This window comes from Lissotriton helveticus, chromosome 1_1 (assembly GCF_964261635.1).
Source record: "Lissotriton helveticus chromosome 1_1, aLisHel1.1, whole genome shotgun sequence".
NCBI lineage: Eukaryota > Metazoa > Chordata > Amphibia > Caudata > Salamandridae > Lissotriton > Lissotriton helveticus.
In genome coordinates, this window is record NC_136057.1 from 1414295105 (window position 1) to 1414311818 (window position 16714).

At 46.4% G+C, this 16714-nt stretch overlaps 1 protein-coding gene across 6 annotated transcripts in view; it reads right to left on the minus strand.

Moving 5' to 3' along the window:
• The window catches only part of CARM1 (coactivator associated arginine methyltransferase 1), a 395773-nt gene that overhangs the window by 164506 nt on the left and 214553 nt on the right, over positions 1-16714 (minus strand). For all 6 annotated transcript variants that reach the window (XR_013609861.1, XR_013609860.1, XM_078685050.1 and 3 more), the window contains exons 7-9: positions 3323-3413; positions 2040-2121; positions 1695-1780 (exon numbers count right to left, since the gene is read on the minus strand). Coding sequence is in view for 4 of the 6 variants with exons in the window: in XM_078685050.1 (XP_078541176.1) it covers positions 1695-1780; positions 2040-2121; positions 3323-3413 (259 nt within the window). In the remaining 2 variants the exon portion in view is untranslated. The remainder of the gene's footprint in view (positions 1-1694; positions 1781-2039; positions 2122-3322; positions 3414-16714) is intronic.

Below are 16714 nucleotides of genomic sequence, written 5' to 3' on the forward strand. Positions count from 1 at the left end.
CCTTCAATGATTTAAAACAAATTTGCTAACAGGTACACTTATCCCGTACCAATGCCCTTGACCCCTCACAAAACGGCTTCCGTGCTGGACACAGCACGGAGACCGCTCTTCTTGTGATGGTGGAACACCTCCGTGCAAGGTTGGATGAGGGTCATACGGCGGCGCTGATATTGTTAGATCTCAGCGCCGCCTTTGACACGGTATCCCATAGCATCCTCCTGCATCGGCTTGAGGAGATTGGAATTGGTGGCCAGGCGTTGCAGTGGTTCCGCTCCTTCCTCGACGGTCGTTCCTTCTGTGTTTCCATCCCTCCCTTCAAGTCTAAGTTCCAGCCTTTGGCCATGGGGGTCCCGCAGGGGTCCTCGCTGAGCCCCACGCTGTTTAATCTCTATGTGAGACCGCTGGCTGATGTCGCCAGGCAATGGGGCCTTACCCTGGTCTCATACGCCGATGACACACAGCTGGCGGTTACTCTCAGCGGGGACGCGGAACAAGATGCCCCCAGGTTTCAAGCTGGACTGAAGGAGGTGGCTAGCTGGCTGACAGGAAACTGTCTCCAGCTTAATGCCACTAAAACGGAGGTAATGATTGTCGGAAGGGGAGTGGAGCTGTGGGGTGACCAATGGTGGCCTCCCGAGCTGGGACCCACTCTGACCCCGGTGTCGGAGGTAAAAAATCTGGGGGTCTGGTTGGACACGGGCCTTACTTTTGTAGGGCATACCAAAAAGACAGCAGCTTGTTGTTTTGGTCTGTTGAGAGGCCTAAGACCAGTGCTCAAGTTTTTTGATGCCCCAACCAGACAGCTGGTGATCCAGGCAACTATCATCTCTCGCCTGGATTATGCTAGCTCTTTGTTGGTTGGGGCTAATCAGGCCGAACTAACTCGCCTACAAAGGGTTCAAAATGCTGCGGCGAGAGCGATTGTCGGCCTCCCCAGATTTTGTTCTGTGTCTAATGTCCTTCGCTCTCTACACTGGCTTCCAGTGAGGAAGCGCATTCTCTTTAAGGTCCTCTGTTTGACCTTTAAGATTCTGAGAGGTATAGGCCCAGAAATCTTGTCCAGCTGTCTTTCTCTCTATGTCCCTACTCGCACCCTCCGCTCTCAAGGCCAGGCCCTTGCTGTTGTCCCTAGATTTAGGCTCTGCCGCATGGGGGGTCGCTCCTTTAGAGTAAAAGCTGCATTAACCTGGAACTCCCTTCCGGTTGAAATCCGTCTATTAGAGGACCTCATGACTTTCCGGAGAGCAATAAAAACCTTTCTGTTTTAGCTGCCCCCAACAGGTTTTATCTTTTCCTGTTGTGTTATGTTCCTCCTTGTCTATGCGCCGGGACGCTCCTTTGCTGGAGTAGCTGCGCGCACAATAAATTATAATAACATAACATAACCGACAGCCTAGCAAAAAATGTTAACAGAGCAGCAGTCTCCAGTCTCCTAAACGAGTAAACAGTTTTTGCACATGGCGCAAATGGGTGCTTCAACATGCTGGGAAACTAACAGCCAGGAAGGAGCTGTCATGAGGGAGAGGAGCAAGTTTTGCCAGGGGTTCTCACCACTCATTTACCAAAGAAGAGGTTGCACCGCTAATGAAAGACTTCACCTTCTGCAAACATGCAATCTCACCTGGTCCCTAATGCATCATTGTTCTTCTCCCTAAAGACTTGTACCCATTTTGGGAAAGAAGCTATATACGCACCTGTGCAAATCGCCTTCTTTGGCTTCCAAAAAATTCACTGTATATTTAACAGACTTCGCCATTAAAATCCTGATATCAAAAGTATCCTGAAGTGGAAAAGAATAATCAAGAGACACAGACAGTTACGGTGAGTAAGTAAGCCACAACCACACTCCCACCCGCCTCAGTCTGTTGATCACATAACTCCACTCACAGCTCTGGAGCCCCACTATATGATATCACGTAGAAATTATTTCCATAATACAATACTGTTCAATACTGTTAAGATGGACTCTTCACTGATCCAGCCTTAGAAACCTTTATTTAAGGAAAAAGTAGAAGCTACCATAAAGTGTTGCTGCTTACCACGACAGGCTGTTTGAAGTACTCGTCAACTGCAGCGCCTCTGAGGATGGATAAATCAACACCATGAAACGAAGGCTGATACCTTAAAGATGAGAAGAGAAAATGCAGCATTATGCTTTTCAATAAATGTTAACATTTGGCCTGCAGATTACAAATGTGATTGTAGTAGGTGATTTAACATATCAAGATAAACGAAAGGACAAGTACACAGCACTATGAAGTGTCCCTGATCACTTACACTTGAGAAGCAAACCTTGGGCTAGAGCTTAAATGAAATGAGATAGGGTCCTGCAGTGAGGTAACACCAGAAGTTATCCCCTATTATCAGTGTCTACACATTTCTAGATCAGATATGCAGTCATCCAGATTTCAACAATCAAAATACAAAATACTGCACGCTAGCCACAGCTCCCGTGTAGGGTCTGTTCACAGATGCACAAGTGAAAGCATTTTGTATTGAACAGAAAAGGCAAGGCATGCACAGTTGCTGAAGCCAGAAATATTTCAAAAGGGTCAGGAGGGATATGGGAGTAGAAAGTGAATAAAGAAACTAGAGGCAATTTAAGATAGCATTGAAAAAAAGGCATTATTATGGACTGCAGTCCCTGTACCATCCAGCACTACCTTCCACAGTAAGCAGCACTAGGGTGGGGAGAGGTGTCGAGGATGATTGTGGGCAGTTATCCTCTGAAAGGATGGGTGTTTTTCATTTTCTGGGGTTATGCATATTCTGCAAGAGGCATCAGTACCAACAGTGAAAATAGCAGCCATGCATATCATTGCTCTACTAGTAAGCACACCTAGGTCCACCAGTTAGCATACTCACATCTGTTGCCGGTAACATTTATTATGAACCTAAACCACAACCACCGAGAGTATCTGGTTAGGAGTACACACTAACTCCTGTCCCAATAGATTTAAGGAGGTTGATCACTAAATGACCCAAAAGTCCTTTTTTCCTCCAGCGATCTCAATGTGAGAGGAGGAAATAAAAACAAACAGCACACTGCACACGCATCACTAATATCAAACTCACCCCTCAAAGGTCTGCTCTCACACATTTAAGAACACTGAAACATAAGAATACAAGTGGCACACTCATAAGTAACCACTAACTACACAGAAATACAGATGCAAGCGGGTCAGAATTCAAAATAATATTGCTGCATGCTGAGCAAAAGTGGAGGAGACATCTGCCACCAAAACTCAGAGGAGGCATCAGAACAAACTAGTGAGGGCACAAAACCATGACATATGCTTTTGAGTGCAGAGACATCTCTCACCAGAAGTTGGCCTTTGTAAACTGCTCCATGTAGAGTTGCTCATCAGTGAAAGGTGCCAGGTGGACATCACCGATAGTCGGGAACATGTTGCCTGCAAAACGGATGAGCAGCATTAGCCATAAAGATGCAAAAAAAATAAAAGATTCTGCGTAACAGCATCCGGTCCCAGAGACCGTACGTGCTATAACTATGCCAGTGGACATTCGTCTTCTGTTCCACCCCTGGAGTAAAAACAATTACAAAAGAGCCAGTGGGAAACAATCTATTAACATCAGCAACCAAACAATGTTCCAAAAGGTACACACATTCTCCTGGTAGACTGCTCCTCAACTAGACATGAATATCAAACCTTTGGCTGTCAACCTGCCGCAGAAAAAAACCAAATGGATCCCAATGTATTATTTTTTTGTTTAAAGGAGATGTTGAAAGATCGTTTTTCTCAAAAGGAAATAATGGGAAATTAAATCTTTTATTTTGACAATTTTACTCCTTCAACAACAACAAAAGTTTCCCAGCACTAGATCGTTTATGGATTCATGTGCTTGATTTATTCCCTGTCCTCGGATTGTGAATCTGAGAAATGCCTGGATTATTCCTCATTGTGCGGCTGGGATTCCCCTACTGATGAAGAGAAATAATTCAAGAATGGATTCTATTAAAGATCAATTTCTGAAAACTGTGCCTACAGGAAGGTAACTTTTTCATACTTGCTTCTTTTGAAAGTTGTATACTTTTAAAACACCAGAGTTAGGACCCTAAGCCTGGACATTGTAATAAGCGAAGGGTACTGGTTAAATGTTCAACAGTGAAAGATGGGCGGACATCCCCTAACTGGAAGGTAAGGCATCCTCCATGTCACAAGGTTAGTTGAGAATTATGTAACTGGCATACTAGTTAACTTTGAATGGTATTGAATATGCTACTTACCAGTATGCATCTGTTCTTGGCATGTAGGGCTGCTAACATTCATATCTTAGCATTAGATCGCCGCCTAGTGTTGGGTCCGGATGATCGCACATTGTTGTCCTGGAAGAGTCTTCGAAGTATCCTGAGATAGGTGGCTCCTCCCCTGGACTACAGTGCGCATGGGCATCGGCTCCATCCCCAGATTGTTTTTCGCCATTGTGGCAGGAGATGGAGTGAAAAGTGTAAAGGATGTCCATGCTAATGAATAAATACAATAGTATATCTGCAGCTGCGACAGGCACCGGGGAGGAGGGCGGGCGATATGAATGTTAGCAGCCCTACATGCCAAGAACAGATGCATACTGGTAAGTAGCATATTCAGTTCGAGGCATGTGGGCTGCTAAATTCATATCTTAGCATAGAATACATAGCAGTCCCTCCATCAGCGGCGGTTGCCCGTGCCAGCTGCAGAAACCTGAAAAAGTGTTTTGAGAACAGCCTGTCCTACAGCAGCTTGCTGCTTGGAATGCACATCAACACAGTAGTGTTTTGTAAAGGTGTGTGGTGTAACCCACGTGGCTGCTCTGCAAATATCCTCTAAAGGAATGTTCCCTAGGAAAGCCATGGATGCCCCCAGTTTGCGTGTGGAGTGCGCCCTTGGGGGTATTGTTAAAGTGCGCTTGGCCTTTTGATAACATATCTGGATGCACTTAACAATCCATCTGGCTATCCCTGCTTTGGAAATAGGGTTGCCTTTGTGTTGTGGTGCGAAGGCAACAAAAAGTTGTTTTGTCTTTCTAAAGGGTTGTGTTCTGTCTATGTAGTACATCAACGCCCTCCGTACATCTAAGGTATGGAGCATTCTTTCTGCCACCGTCTGCGGGTTTTGAAAGAATGCTGGCAAGTCAATAGTTTGGTTGAGATGAAACTGTGACACCACCTTCGGAAGGAATTTGGGGTTAGTGCGTAGCACTACTCTATTTGGATGAATTTGAATGAATGGCTCTTGGATTGTGAGCGCTTGCAGCTCACTGACACGCCTCAGAGACGTAATAGCTACCAGGAAAGCTACTTTCCACGTAAGGAACTGGAGTTCACACGAGTGCAGTGGCTCAAATGGCGGTCCCATCAGTCTGGTGAGAACGACATTGAGGTTCCACACCGGAGCTGGCGGTGTTCTTGGGGGAATGACTCGTTTCAGACCTTCAAGGAAGGCTTTAATGGCGGGCACTCTGAAGACAGAGAGATGCTGCCTGTTTTGAAGATAAGCCGCTATGGCGGATAGATGTATCCGAATGGAAGTGTACGCTAGATTGCACTTGTAAAGATGCAACAGATAGCAAATGATGTTGGGGATAGATGCATCTAGCGGGTTGATGTCATTGGCTGTACAGTAAATGACAAAACGCTTCCATTTCGCAGCATAGCATGCTCTGGTAGTTGGCTTCCTTGCCTCCTTGATGATGTTCATGCATTCTGGAGGTAGGTTAAGGTATCCAAACTCTAGGACTTCAGGAGCCAGATCGCCAGGTTGAGCTGTTGCGGATCTGGATGCTGAATTTCTCCATGGTTCTGCGTCAAAAGACTGGGCGTGAGGCGCAGTCTTTGGTGCGGCACCACTGAGAGTTCGAGGAACGTGGTGTACCAAGCCTGGCGCGCCCACGTTGGAGCAACTAGGATGAGAGTCATCGCGTGCTGCCTTAGCTTTCTTGCGACCAGCGGTATCAGAGGGGCTGGCGGAAAAGCGTACGCAAATTTGCCTGACCAGTTCATCCATATCGCATTCCCCTGCGACTGTGGGTGAGGGAACCTGGCGGCAAAGTGTTGGCATTTTGCGTTTTCTTTTGTGGCAAACAGGTCTATCTCCGGATGACCCCACTGCTGGAAGTACGGGTGGAGGACAGATGGGTGTATCTCCCACTCGTGCATTTGATGGCTGTACCTGCTGAGCAGATCCGCCATCTGGTTGTCCTTCCCTGGGAGGTGTTCTGCCATGAGGAAAATGTTCCTCTGAATGGCCCACTTCCACATGCTCTGAGCCAGATGAGACAGCTGTGGCGAGTGGGTGCCTCCCTGCTTTTGAATGTAGTACATCGCAGTCATGTTGTCCGTCCGGACTAACACTACCTTGTTGCACAGATGTACAATGAAGGACTTGATCGCCATGAAGATTGCCATCAGTTCTAGATAGTTGATGTGCATCTTTTGCTGCTGCGTCGTCCATAGTCCCTGCACTGTGTAAGTGAGCAGATGAGCTCCCCATCCCTGGAGAGATGCGTCCGTTGTCAGGATAATCTGCGGCACAGGCTCTTGGAACAGTCGGCCCTTGCAAAGGTTGTGTGGAGTCCACCAATGCAGAGAGTCGTATGCCCGACTGGTAACCAACACTAGGTCTGTCAATTGCCCCTGAGCCTGTGTCCACTGATTCGCTAAGCACTCCTGGAGCGGGCGCATATGTAACCGTGCGTGAGGGACTATGAAGATGCAGGAGGCCATCATGCCTATCAACTGCATGAATACTCTCGCCGGAAGCGAGTGTTGTGGTCTGAACTTTTGGATCAGAGACTGCATGCTGTCTATCCTGACCTGGTTTGGCTGAGCCATGGCAGTCAGGGTGTTGATCGTCGCACCTAGGAACTGCCGGACATGTGCTGGTTGTAGATGCGACTTTGGGTAGTTCAGCGAGAAACCCAGATCGTGAAGAAGGTGAATTGTAGTCGACATGTCCGCGGCGCACTGTCGTTCCGACTTGGCTTGCACGAGCCAGTCGTCGAGGTAGGGGTAGACATGGATGTTCTGCCTCCTGAGGTGCGCTGCTACTGTCGCCAGACACTTGGTAAACACCCTTGGGGCTGTGGTGACTCCAAAGGGTAAGACCTTGAACTGGTAATGCTTGCCTTGAATAGTGAACCTGAGGTATTTCCTGTGGGACGGGTGTAGTGGAATTTGGAAATAAGCATCCTTGAGATCTAAGGTTGCTAAGAAGTCCCCTTGGTTTAGCAAGGGAAGAATCTGCTGCAGTGTAAGCATGTGGAAATGTTCTGACAGTATGTACAGGTTGAGGGGGCGTAGATCTAGAATGGGTCTGAGAGATCCGTCCTTCTTTGGAATAAGGAAGTACAGGGAATACACCCCTGTGCCTTCCTCTCTCACCGGCACGAGCTCGATTGCTCCTTTTTGCAGCATCACCACCACTTCCTGCTGCAATAAGAGCAAGTGCTCTGCGGACATAGGCCTTTGCCTTGGCGAGATGTTGGGTGGAGTGGATTTCAACTCTAGGCAATAACCATACTGGACTAGTTGTCGCACCCACCTGTCTGTGGTGATGTTTCTCCAGACGGGCAGGAACTGCTGCAGTCTCCCCCCGACAGGTGTTAAGTGGTCGGGGGGGCAGTGACAGAGAGTCACTGTTTGCTTGGGGTAGAGGAGCGGGAGCTGTTGTTTCCTCTGCCGCGACCTCTGTTGCTGTTATTTCTGTAACCTCCCTTGTTCTGCTTTTGGAACGAGGATTGTGCTCCACCTTTTGAGAACTGAGATTGTTGACCCATTTGTCCTCTGGTGACTCCACGTGCACCTGAGCGACGAAAATTGTTGCCACGAAACTGTTGCGACTGGAGGGCCCCCATGGACTTAGCAGTTTCTGTGTCTTTTTTTATTTTTTCTAGGGTGGTGTCAACATCTGGACCAAACAGACTATCCGGATTGACTGGCTGATTAAGAATGGTTGTCTGAATATCTGGTTTAAACCCCGAGATGCGGAGCCACGCCTGTCGTCTCAGCATAACGCTAGTGTTGATAGCTCTAGCAGCTGTGTCTGCGGCGTCAAGTGCACACTTGATGGCTGCGTTTGAGATTAGCTTCCCCTCCTCAATAAGCAGTTTGGTGCCTTCTTGGAACTTTGGAGGCAGGTGTTGTATAACCTGTTCTAGGGTGTCGTAATGCGCCCTATCGTAACGTGCTAAGAGTGCCTGTGTATTGGCAATGCGCCAAAAGTTTGCGGCCTGCGCAGCTACTCTTTTGCCCCCTGCCTCTAGCACTTTGGACTCCTTATCCGGGGGAGGAGCTTCACCCGTTGTCTGGGAGTTGGCACGTTTCCTGGCATTGGCGACCACAAGAGAGTCCAGTGGCAACTGTCCCCACATGTATGCGGGGTCCGCAGGTGCAGGTCTGTACTTATTTTCAATGCGTGGATTGACCACTCGTGCCCTGGTAGGCTCCTTAAAGATATCCCCCGCATGCTTGAGGACTCCCTTAAGCATAGGTAGCGTTTTTACTGTCCTTTCAGAGACTGAGAATGTGTCGAAAAGGAAGTCTTCTTCTATCGGGTCAGCATGCATGTCCACATCATGATTGGCCGCTGCCCTCTCAAGTAGCGCATGAAAACCTGCTGAATCCTCAGTTGGGGATGCACGTGCATTAAAAAGCTGCGGGTCCTGCCCCACATTTTGGGTGCCCTGGTCACGTGTCATCATATGAATCCGGTTGTGCATCTGGTTCATTGATAGGGAAATTGTATTGCTCATCCTCATCATACCCCTCACCCGCAGAGTGTTCTGGTGAGGGAGTAGGGCTCCGTCTTGGAGGAGGCTGGATTGGTTCCGTGAGGCCTGAAGCATCAAGGGGCACCCTTTTCTTTTTCAGTGGGATGACATATGAGTCCACTGACTCTGAAGATATTTTCCTCTTATAGAGGGTCAATTTGCCGGTGTCTGCGTCGATGAAATGCTCTGAATCATCCTCTGATTCGAGTACCCGACGTGGAAGTGGGCCAGCCGTTGAAGAAACCGTCTTCTTCGGTGCCGATTTGGTGGAAAAGGCTTTCGGCGCCTCCTTTGGCGGCAAAACAAAGAGAAGTTTGCCAGAAGGCTTCGCTGGATTGTCCGTTTGTGCCTTCGGCGACGAAATCGGAGCCGACGGAGCAGAGGCCTTCTCCCTAATTCGCTGTAGTGATGCGGCGACGAGGGACGCCTCACTCTCAGTTGGTTTTGGAGCCGACGAGGATGTTTTGACCTTTCCCTCGGATCCGACGTCTTTGTGGGCCTTGTGGGCTTTCGACGCGGATCCCGCTGTCACCGACCCAGAGTCCTGGGACCGGTGCGCAGACGTGCCAGTCTTCGATCCGTGCGCCTGCGTAGACTCCGTGGAGCCTGCCTTGGCGGGCTTGGACGGCGGCGCCGATGTTGATCCGTGCCGACCATCTTTTTTAGAGGACCCCTCCTCTGGCGTCGATTTCGAATGAGCAGCAGCGGAATCGACGGACTTCTTCGACTTCTGCGGACCGGATGTTGACGGAGTCGATGGATTAGCGGGTACAGTCATTTTCGCTGGCACGGCAGCCATCTTAGGGACGCTCGAGTCCTTAAGTTTCGGTTTCGTTTTCGGGTCGGCCATTTTAGATGGAGTCGACCCCGATGCTTTCGGTTTCGGTTTCGATACAGTCTGCTCAGCAAGTAAGTCCGTGGCCGGGCCAGAAGGCGGGGCTGTGGCTTACGGCATGGGGTCGTGGGTAAGGCCTACAGGCGATCCCGTGACCCGGTCAGTATCCTCGAAACCTTCGGGGCAGAGCTCGTCCCCTGAGCTATCCGCCGCGGCCCCATAAATCTCTTCGTCGTCTCCTACCTCGTCGACGTATTCAAGGCCTTGACCCACGACTCCGTCGTCGTCTACCGGATCCGCCTCGACCTCCGTCTCGGGTGGGGAGATCTGAAGATGATGACCCTGGTCCTCTTCATCTTGGTCGCCGAAGATGTTTTCCGGATCCGGGGCCGCTTGTCTAGCTTCCATGCGCACCGCGCGCCGAAGCTTGAGAGTCTTCTTAGAGCGGAACTGTGCACAGGCCTTGCACTTGCCGTCGTCGTGGTCAGGCGAAAGGCATTTGTTACAAACGGGGTGTAGATCGATGTGTGGGTACTTGGACCCACAAAGCGGGCAGTATTTAAACGGGCTCCGCTCCATGTCTGAAAAGTTTTGCAGTCGAGTCGCGATGAGAAGGCCTCAAAGTTCGAAAAGCGAAACAAGACTCCGCTTATTCCGGCTCCAAGAGACGGAAGACTCGAGACCGTGCGCAGACAATACCGACGCAAAAAGCGAGGCCTTTTGGCCGCTAAAAGTTAGTTTTTTCTCGGTTTCGACAGAGAGACGTCGAGACCACATCCGAACCCAATGGCGGAAAAAAACAATCTGGGGATGGAGCCGATGCCCATGCGCACTGTAGTCCAGGGGAGGAGCCACCTATCTCAGGATACTTCGAAGACTCTTCCAGGACAACAATGTGCGATCATCCGGACCCAACACTAGGCGGCGATCTAATGCTAAGATATGAATTTAGCAGCCCACATGCCTCGAACACTAGTTAACTTTGAATGGGTGGTGTTTACTGCAGGACAGGACATTTACAATTAACAGTGATCACTCTTGAATGATAGCATTACTGTAACTTGAGTGCTGTCCTCTGGCAATTTGAGAGGACCTTAAAGAGGAAGTTCATGGATAACAATCTGTACGCTTCTTTAAAAGTTAGAGATTAATCTGTGAGAATGCGTTTACAAAAGGAGAAAATTCAACTCAACCTTGCTTATGATCTGAAGATCAACAGCGATCATCTATGCTATTCGATAAACATAGTGGAAGCGAGCTGACCCAAGGAGGGCAAAACTGCAGGGCAATCATGATTTCTTATTTTCTTCTTTTTTTTATTGAAAACATTCCTGTTGCCATTTTTTGTAAGCAGAGAGGACCTCTGCAAGATACAAATATTGCCCTTTTTACCCCTCTCTCAAACGGGAAAATTATACAAACTGGCATGCACAGCTATTACAGTTTCTATGCCAACTCGCATTCCCTTGTTAAATAGTATTCTCGGTGTAGCTTTAGTCTATCTTCGAAAAAACATGGTTTTACTGGTCTTGAAATTGCCTAGTCATACTAATCGTGTTTAAAGGGATATTATTCAACTTTACACGGTTTGCAATGACAGTGTCCCACATTCTAAAACACGGTCACAAAGCCCCACACCCAGCTCGCAAATATGATTCGACTTAGGAATGAATATTAACAAAGGACGCCCACCACAGCCATCAGCTCTCACTGTAATGAATCCAAACTATGGGACAGGGAAACACTTCTCTAAAGCAGAACCCTATTTAAATAACAGTTCATGGAAGCATTCAAGATAGCAAATGTTCATGCATGTGAATATTTCCCTCACTCACATCGTGCAGCACAACATTCTAATTTGTATGCAGGACTGAAATAAATAATATTGTGTAGGGATATTTGTGGAAAAACAACCAGCTTCAGCTTGTTTAAACAGATTTTTCTCTGCAAAACCACTAGATATTAAAGTTTTCTGTTCGGGATGCTATTTTAGTGTGTGACCAACTCCACAGTACTCTGAAAAGCAGACAAATGGTGCAGAGAAACATTCCTATCATCTCACAGTCCCTAGTCCTCACAGTTTCAGAAGATAACCAGCAGCTCAGCACAAGGCCTTCAAAAGTCACAGAATGTAATAATAGCCTGGTCATGCTAGGAATATGAGCAACAAATAACCCTATTCAGTAGCACACAGCATCCAGTTTCTCATGTAACGAAGTCGCAAGGCATGTTCACAAAACAGAGTGTCTTACAAAGTCATCTTTCTGATTTCTGGGCACTTTTCCCAACCATGTACAACAAAACCTTCACCTAAAATTACAGATGACAGCTCCGAAGAGAGAAAGCTCTTTCAAGAAACCCCTTTTTGACCACAAAAACGGTTATTTGATCAGAATTCTAAGTCTTCTGTCGTCCCAAGTTGAAATCTTTTGCTGTGCAGGGAAATCGAATCGACAAAGTCTAAAATTTCTCTAATTTCTGGATCCTCTCTTGACTAAGGGCACAGCAGACGGTCAGAGCAATGGAGGCACTCTTCCATTTTGTTGCTTAATTGGATCAGATGTCTGTTAAAGAAATGACCACACTTTACAAAGCAAAATGCCTCTAAATCGCAACCTATGGTGTTGTAGTGTGAGGCTATAGCAAACGGGGAAGGCTTCAAACAATGGAGAACATTTTTTATTAGAAAGCTCTTCATAGTTACCAAGAGTGAATCAATGCCTTTTTGTCACTTGGAACTGGGCTTGGAGTACATAGAGGATCGCATTCGTCTCGCCCCTTTGTTTGTCTGGCCAGAATATGGCTTTCACCAGCGCTAAACTATTCAAGATCTATTATCCATCAGCACCTACTGAGTCAGCAAATTTCCAAGTATAAGCAACGCTAGCTCCTTAACAAATAAGCTGCAACCATATCTATCTTTATTTTGGGAGTCGCAATACAGATTTTATCTGACGAGATTCCACTTCGGTACAGTGCATTTCCTGGTAGCCTTTCCTATGGTCTGATAATCTCTCGCCTTTTCCTTCTGACAACATGACAAACAATCTACTCTGCATTTTGTCCTGTTTTGGCACTTTTTAAAACTTTGAGATCCAATTTTTTGCTCCTGATATGGAAGCCTCGTTGTCCTTGTTCTTCTAGAGAAGGTTTTACCTATTTATATTCACTTCACTGATAGGTTTTAAATTTTATAAGAGCGCTTAAATTAAGAAAGCGATATGGATAAATGGGCTCATCAAAATTTAGCATACGTAGTTATTCTCTGCTTTAAAACAAAAAAGCAATAACGGTGAATTTTAAATTTGCACATGCACTTTACCTATTCCGCACGGTGTTAATTAATGCACTTTACATTATGGGAAAAATGATGAGAAATTAACGGTGGAACAGACTTATTCTTGCAGTTGGCATTGCATTGACCTGTTTGCATTATCTATTGCGCTTATTGATTCGGAGAGATTTTAATGAAATCATGTAGTTTTATTGTTTTTTATATTCTTATTGAATGAATTGGTAATTGTGTGCTTTCATGATTTGTCTGCCAAATCGAATAATGTATCTATGATGATGTAGTCTTCTGTCTGGTGGCTTTCCCCAAATTGATACGCAAAGCCAGAATTCCTGAAACAAGGCTCAGGTTCACCCATTTCCGACCAAGAACGTTCTCCGCTGAATCAAAGGCTTCTCGTCCCCTTAACAGTTAAACTCCGTACAGCCAAACTAGGCCAAATCCAAAGCACAAACAGGAAAAAAGAATACTGAGCTTCACCAGTACACACAGTTTTTCTGGGATGGGTATTAATTCATACGATAACAAAGTCGCACCTGCGATCTAATGTCAGTCACAGTTACAAGATAAGAACAACATCTTGTGTCGAAACTATGACTCTCGTTCAGTGGGTTTCTAGCTATTTACGGGCAAAGGTGGTCTGTAGAATGCTTTCATAGGCTTTTATTTTTGGGAGGGGTTTAGGGGCAGGCAGGATCCAAAGGTGGAACTGATGGCCTGCTTATGTTGAAAATGGCATAAAATTCCTTTTCAGACAGGGTGTTGAAGGTGGCGAGAAATGGTAGACTGGTGTCAGTCTTCACAGGGATTGTGTCATGTTTGTTGACTGTTTTGTCTTTAGGGTCGTTTTAACTTTTTTAAGATTAGTTCTATGATAGTTTTGTCACAGAAGGCTCGAGATTGTGGGGTCTCCGAGTTGTGGCTTTTATTTTCCATATTTATCTGCAAATCTTTAGTTTGGGGACTAAGTGTTTCAAACAAGTGTTTGGGGAGAGGGGTTGGCCTAACGGCTAAGGCGCTCGACCTCGGACCTGGGGATCTGGGTTCGAGTCTCGGTAACGACGCCAAAAACCCACTGTGATTTTGGGCAAATCACTTAATCTCCCCGTGCCTAAAATGAATGCGTGTCCTCATGTAACGTAACTGGTGCTATGTAAAGCGCTCTGATAACTGATTCGGTTTGGTTCTAGTTCGCGCTATATAAAACTCTGCAAAAAAAAAAAAAAACAGCTTAGTCTGAGCTGCAGGCTTCATCTATGTGGGTCCACACCATTTCCAAACTGTAGTTGGTCTGCATATGGTTACACATTGTGTTTTTCTCTTCCCAGGGACCCCGTAGATTATGCCCTCTTCTAACGCCACATGTTTCAGTTCACCTACCCTTCAGCAGACATCGAAATTTTAAAGTTCCATTAAAAATTCAGCTGTCTGCTTACAGAAGTGGATGCAGGAGAACTCCAGTTCACCAAGCAGAAAAGGTCTCAACAAGCTGCCTCCTTTTGCTCAGTACTTTGAAAATCCCAGGATTAAAAAACAAAACAAAAAAAAAACGCAAAAGTGCTTTCCTGGAATTAACACTAGGAAAGATGGTACATACTTTCATTGGACTGCATTTGTATGTACTTAAGGCTACAAAAACACATGAATGTCCCACAGACAGGACATTCAAAAACACCAAATGGTGTTTTTTAGGGTTCGAGAAGGATATCCAGTGCACAGAACCCAATAGACTAGTCTGATCAAGAAAAATCACGAGTAAAATGTTCTCTGTAAATTTCTGTTATGGATGAATGCACCGGGATGGGAGGTAACAGATACAGTTTACAGATGCTGGCGGAAACTGGTAGCCTAGTAGCAATGGCTTTCCTGGGGATAACTACATCTACACCATGTAACCACACCTACAACGTCCATCCCAAATGGCGTTTGTAACTCCACTGAATAATGCATGTTTCATTGACTAAATGGTTTCCTAGCTGGCAGAAGCATCAGGATTCTTGTCAGCTTGCAGCAAGGATGAGATCCCATTGCATGAATCCTGTTAGCATTAAAACGCACAAATACTTTTCACTTGTTCGCTAACAAGCACTTGTTAATATACATCTGTAGTGAAATTAGATCTTGCCCCAAGTGGATTTTTCAAAAATTATATTTTTTCTAAAGAAAGAGTGGTTGTTTTTAAAAGTACGTGCCAAACTAACAAGACAAGCTCAAATCAAATATAGAGGGTAGGGAAAAGCCAGCCTTTCTGAATGCAAAGAGGGGAGTTCAACTTGGCTGTGTAGATAATGCAACGGGGTTGTTTTTGCGGACATCTTAATGCTACCTGTTTAAGGCAAGGATGACGTGGAAAATACTGTATCTATTTACTGCAGGAAGAATGAACAAATACACCACCTTGTAGAGTTAAAATAGTCATATTACAGATCCATAGGTTGTGAGAAAGTGGCTCTATATATCCTGGACTAGAATGAAGTACAGTGTGTATAGAGTCCACCAACCCCAGAGGTATAACAGAGGTTAAAGTCAGAACTGATCTTACTATCCAAAGTGGTAGCTTGGTCGAGCAGTAAGGCAGTACCCGAGGACAGTGTAAAGCATTTGTTGTACACACTCAGTCAGCAAAAAGGTTCCACACTCAAGGACTGAACTCCAGGCCAATTGTTTTTATATCCACAGATATAGTTTTATTTTTAGAACCAAAAATATACTTTTCTGGTTATGAGCACTCATGTAAATACTTTGCAAAGGATCAATAAAGTTTGTGCACACAATGATTACAGTATAGGTAGTAAGGAACACAATCCTAACACTCTAGCATTGAGCTCAATGGGTTTTCTACATATAAGTACAGTTGATTACTATATGGATTACTTTGATAGTTCCAGGACTAGATCCTAGATGCAGTCTTGGGGTCTAAGCTGAAACCAGATTAGCAAAAACGTTTTAGTTACTGTGGTGAATTTTCATGAATATAAAGCGGTTTTAAAAGTCCACACTTAGAAACTTTTCAATGTGAATCTGACAATGTTATTCAATGGGAGAAAATTCAGTTTGCAGGTAAAGTACGATCACGTTACTTTTGTAACCCAGCACTGGTCTCCTATGGCCAGCACTGGGGGCTTAACTCAAAACAGGTAGGTAATTGCGTTTCAGTATTTTGTATGATTTTTAATGAATATTTCCAGTTTTCAAAATTAGACACTTAGAAGACGTCCTCGTGGTCTTGGGTCGGCCTGGCCTCGGCTGGTGCAGAGTGGGCTGGTCCGGAGCATCCTGGTTGGCACCAGATGGGTTGTTGCAGCAGAGTCTCGGCTGATGGGAGTCCCAATCTTTAAGAGGGTCAAGGCAGGCAGATCCCTCTGGGTGTCCCAAGATTGCTGTCCGCGGGTTCGCCGGGTTTAGGCAGGAGCAGGTTCCAGGATCAACAGGCCGGTAGGGCTGGGGCCATGTCAGTTGTTGTCCTGTTAGCAGCTGCACGGCGGGTATTCTTCTTGATCTTCTTTCTTCTTTTTGGTATCGGGATCTGAGGAAGGAAGGTTCAGGGAGCCCCTACATACTAAATTTAAGGGCGTTACAGGTAGGGCAGAGACCAATGGGTCCCTGTCCTGGGGTGAGTACACCCCCTAACCTGCTCCTCTCCTGTGGGAGGGGGGCAGGAGCCTAGCTGGGATTGGGCAGGGCTCCCCATCTGCAAGATGGCCGGAGCCCGGGGTTGTGCTTCACCTCGCCTCCTCCACCTGAGGGGTGGAGTTGGCAAAGGTTGGCACCTCCCCCCTTCCTGACATAGTTTTTCCCGCCAGTCTTCACGCCAGAGT